The sequence below is a fragment of the Alligator sinensis genome, unplaced genomic scaffold (assembly GCF_000455745.1).
Source record: "Alligator sinensis unplaced genomic scaffold, ASM45574v1 scaffold1336_1, whole genome shotgun sequence".
Lineage (NCBI taxonomy): Eukaryota > Metazoa > Chordata > Crocodylia > Alligatoridae > Alligator > Alligator sinensis.
In genome coordinates this window covers 189,829-193,686 of record NW_005843037.1, presented here as the reverse complement: position 1 = coordinate 193,686, position 3,858 = coordinate 189,829, and the positions used below count along the sequence as shown (strand labels likewise).

Here is a 3,858-nt window from a genome sequence, read left to right as displayed (position 1 = left end):
TTCCAGTGTTGGAGCACATAAATGAATACCTCCTGTTCAGTCCTTCCTAGTCTAAACAAATGCTGTACTGTGCAAAAGGAAGTAAGGAAACTTTTGGTCTTTCACATGTACTGCAAACACGGAGGTCAAAGAGGCACTTTTCAGTCCTCTCTTCAGCTGAAAAGTCTGTGGAAGCAGCTTGTTGTGACGAATCCATATCATCTGCATACATTTGCTTTCTTATAGGTAAATGTTTTGTTTCTATTCTTGCAGAGAGAAAACAGCCCTTCTTAATTCTTGATCAGCTGGCTATAACACAACATCTCATCACCATGGCAGAAATGTCTCCAGAGGAAATTCAGATGAGGGCCAACCAGGTCACTGATGAGGTAAATTACTTACCAAGACTCTTTTGGTAATGATTTGTAATCTCTGAGAACAGTAAGATGAGTTTTGAAAAGAGCGGGCAAGGCAAAATCAAATATCCTAAACTTGCAGCTTACCTGGTTTGGAAACTTTAGCTGCGATGACCAAAATCTTTCTTAAACAGGTGCCTGAACCTAGGCTCCTAACTTGCCTCTTGGAATCTGCCTGACTTTAAAGAAATAAAAGAGCAAAGCCCCCAACAGCTGTCACAAGGGTGAGAAAAGGTTCAGCACTCCATCTGGTAAACTAAGCTGGTTCCTAAAGATAACATTTTAAAAGCCTGGATTTTGAAAGCATTTGTTCTTGAAAATTTTGGTTTAGCTGTAGTGTAATCTTCATCGACTTGCCCCAAAGTGCAGCTCTTATTGCAGAACATGGCAGTAATCAATGCGGTCTCTGACCTTAGCAAGTACTAAGAAATGAGCTTGACTCATGGAAAAGAATTTGAAATCATTATAATCCTGACAGGTTCTTAAAGTTGCTTTTTACATTGGCAAAGTTATTGAAAGTTGGTGTACTTGACTATTATGTTGTAGTGAGCTGTTTAATGTTTGAATAATTTGTTAATCCTCTTACAACATGAGCTTGACCAAATTAAATTTGCTTTCTTTCTAGTCTTTGGAAAGCACGAGGAGGATTCTTGGCTTGGCTGTTGAGGTAAGGAAATGTTTGAGTTAATCCAAGGAAAACCTCATTTTTCTAGAGTAATGGTGTATTTGGAGAAAATGTTTGATAAGCTTTTGGGCACAAAGCATTATTTGGGTAACTTTATGTAAAAACAAGCTCATGGGCCACATGAAGCATTTGAAGCTTATGAGCTTGTTTCTTCCTCCTCCTTGTCGAATCCATGCAAAGTGACAGTAGTTTGAGAGAGACTTCATTACTAGATATTTAACAACTTGGATATGGAGAAGAGAAGGCTCTATATACAATCTACTTCTCAACATAGGTTTCATGTATGCCTAACAGGTTGAAGAGATTAACTTCCTCCTAGCAGACTTCCTGTTCTGCAAAGTGGTTTGTGCTCTTGAATATTGTAGATTGTAAGGTATAGGCAGCTCCCTGTTTTGGCTGGGTGGATCTTGTGTGAACGATCATTGTAGTTGACACATATCATTCCTTTTGTTTCTAACTGCACTGAAGTAGTTTGCTGCTTTGTGAACAGATTTTTTTTTTTTTAAGAGGAAAGAGTAGATTGCAAGAATAGTTAAGTAGTTAGTTCTTGACATAGCTTTTCCAATACTTTTGGGTTGTCTGGGTTTTGTTTTGTTTTTAGTATTAAAAAAAGTTTGTTTTTGGTTTTTTTTCCTCTGTACTGACAGGCATAGAACTGACTAGGCAGGGTGACAATGACAGAATACTCAGTCACTTGTTCAAAGACTGAAAAAACGGGTATCTTGGGTGCATAATTTTGGATTCATAGTAAGTTTGGGGTTTTTTTGGGTTTTTTTTCTTTCCGTTCTGAGATGATGGGGAGACCTAAAACAATAAAGACTTGAAGATTTTCTTGCCCCCTTGGTTGAGAGGAGCTATGAGGACCTGAGTTGAGATTCAGGAGATGATACAAAATGGGGACCTATGTTGGCAGTCTCGTGCTGCCAGACTTCGTAGGAAAGGAGAAAGAGAGGCTGGCACCAGTTCTTCTGATTTTTACGCTAGTGTAGGATGTTGAGTACTAGAATCTGGTACTGATACCAGACTTCTTCTGCACTTGTAGTTCAAAGTTCCTTTTTTTAAAAAATACCTTTTTAAGCAATCATCAGAAACCTAAATTTGCCTTGGCATAGTATGTTTTAGCCTAATAAGCTCATGCTAAGCTATGGTTACTTAAAATTGTGTCCTTAATGCCCACTTTTAGAAACTGATCCCTTCAGACACTGATTTCTCCAGTGCCAGGACTGTTCTTGAGTTTATCTGGCTCTAAAACTGAGAAGAGGTTGACTGATCCTTCAAACAGCTGATGCAGGGTCCAGAGACTGAACTTAGATTGGGCAGTTCTCTTGCAGCAAAATTAATTTTTCTTTTTCTGGTCTCAGTGAAGGCCTCAAACATTAATCAGTAGTGGAAAGTGAAGGTTATGGGGGTAGAATAGGCTAAAACCAACTTACTAAACACAGTGCATCCATGTTTCACACTTTAAAAGAGTGAGTCGGCATGTCTAAGAGAAGACGTGAGGGAGGGCAGATCAAGTTCCCCACAGTGAGGGAGGGAGTAGGGCTGGGGCAGGGGCTGCACAGCCAGGGCAGGGCACAGGACAGTCGTGGTTGCCCGTCCAGGGATGGAGGGAGGGGGGTGGCTCCCTGCTGCTGTGCACACCCCCGGAGGAGGCATGTGGGGGGCCCCCCCTCAGATTTGTGCACAGACTGAGGGTAGGCTGTGGGATTGGGGCTACACCAACTTCTTCCTGGCTGGGGGAGGGCTGGGCTGGGGTGCTGCCAGGAGGAGGGGGTATGGGGTGGGCTACATCCACCCCAGAATTTGCCATAGCCACCCTTGCAGCCCCCACCCCCACTGGGAAGGAGCTGGTACAGCCCCTGGCCCTGAGTCCACAGTGGGTAGCCCACCCTTGCCCTGTGCACAAATCCATGGGGCACATGCCACCTCCCCTCCCCCCTCCATGCTGCCTGTGGGGGTGCACAATGGCGGGGGGACACCCCTTCCCTGCTCTGCCCCACTCCCTCCAACACCATCAGGGCCTTGATCTGCCCCCACCATGCCGTTCCTCGCCTACAGACTTACCAGCCAAATGCTGCTCTCCAAGCTGCCGGGCTGCATATCGGCTATCAGACTATTTATGTCTGGTTAATAATCGGCCATTGGTATTGTCCAAAAAAATTCTTTATCAGTGCATCACTGCTTTCAGCTCAAGACTTCTAAAACGCTGCACAAATATTTGAAGAAGACTGGTAATAGCAATGCCATTTCCACCAAAATTTACAGCATTGTCACTGCAAAAATGTACAGATTTAGAGGTCATTATTTGTCAAGTATGTGTCTCTCATGGAAGTGATGTAATTCTTCAGTATAAACTTCTATAATCCAGTGTTCTGTTGTAGTTCAAAGATGGATTGCATTTTTCACTGGCACTAGAGTGTTTTTACTTTGTACTTAAAATAGCTTTTCTTTACAGTCCCAGGATGTAGGAGTCAAGACTATCACCATGCTGGATGAACAAGGAGGTGAGTTCTTGGACACAAAATGGAATTGTGAATATGGAGTCTTGCATGGCTTGCAAAAATTGGTACTAATGTTTTTATGGTGTCCACATTTATCAGCTTTTGGCTTCCTTAATTCTAATTGATATAGAAAGGCAAGTAGGATATTCCTGTGTTTTTGCTTTTGGTTTAAAGTTAGCCAGGGACAACAGCCAAATAATGGTGGTGTGATGTATCCTTCCTGAGAACAGGAATTTTGTGCAACTCTTAAAGTAAACACAAAATGACAAAAATACTA

General features: G+C 42.4%; 1 protein-coding gene across 4 annotated transcripts in view; it reads left to right on the top strand.

Moving 5' to 3' along the window:
* SNAP23 (synaptosome associated protein 23) overlaps nt 1–3,858 on the top strand; it is a 31,733-nt gene that overhangs the window by 18,232 nt on the left and 9,643 nt on the right. For all 4 annotated transcript variants that reach the window (XM_014526387.2, XM_006036901.3, XM_014526386.2 and 1 more), the window contains exons 2-4: nt 253–368; nt 1,021–1,062; nt 3,536–3,584. In XM_014526387.2, the coding sequence (XP_014381873.1) occupies nt 312–368; nt 1,021–1,062; nt 3,536–3,584 (148 nt within the window). In that variant the 5' untranslated portion in view covers nt 253–311. The remainder of the gene's footprint in view (nt 1–252; nt 369–1,020; nt 1,063–3,535; nt 3,585–3,858) is intronic.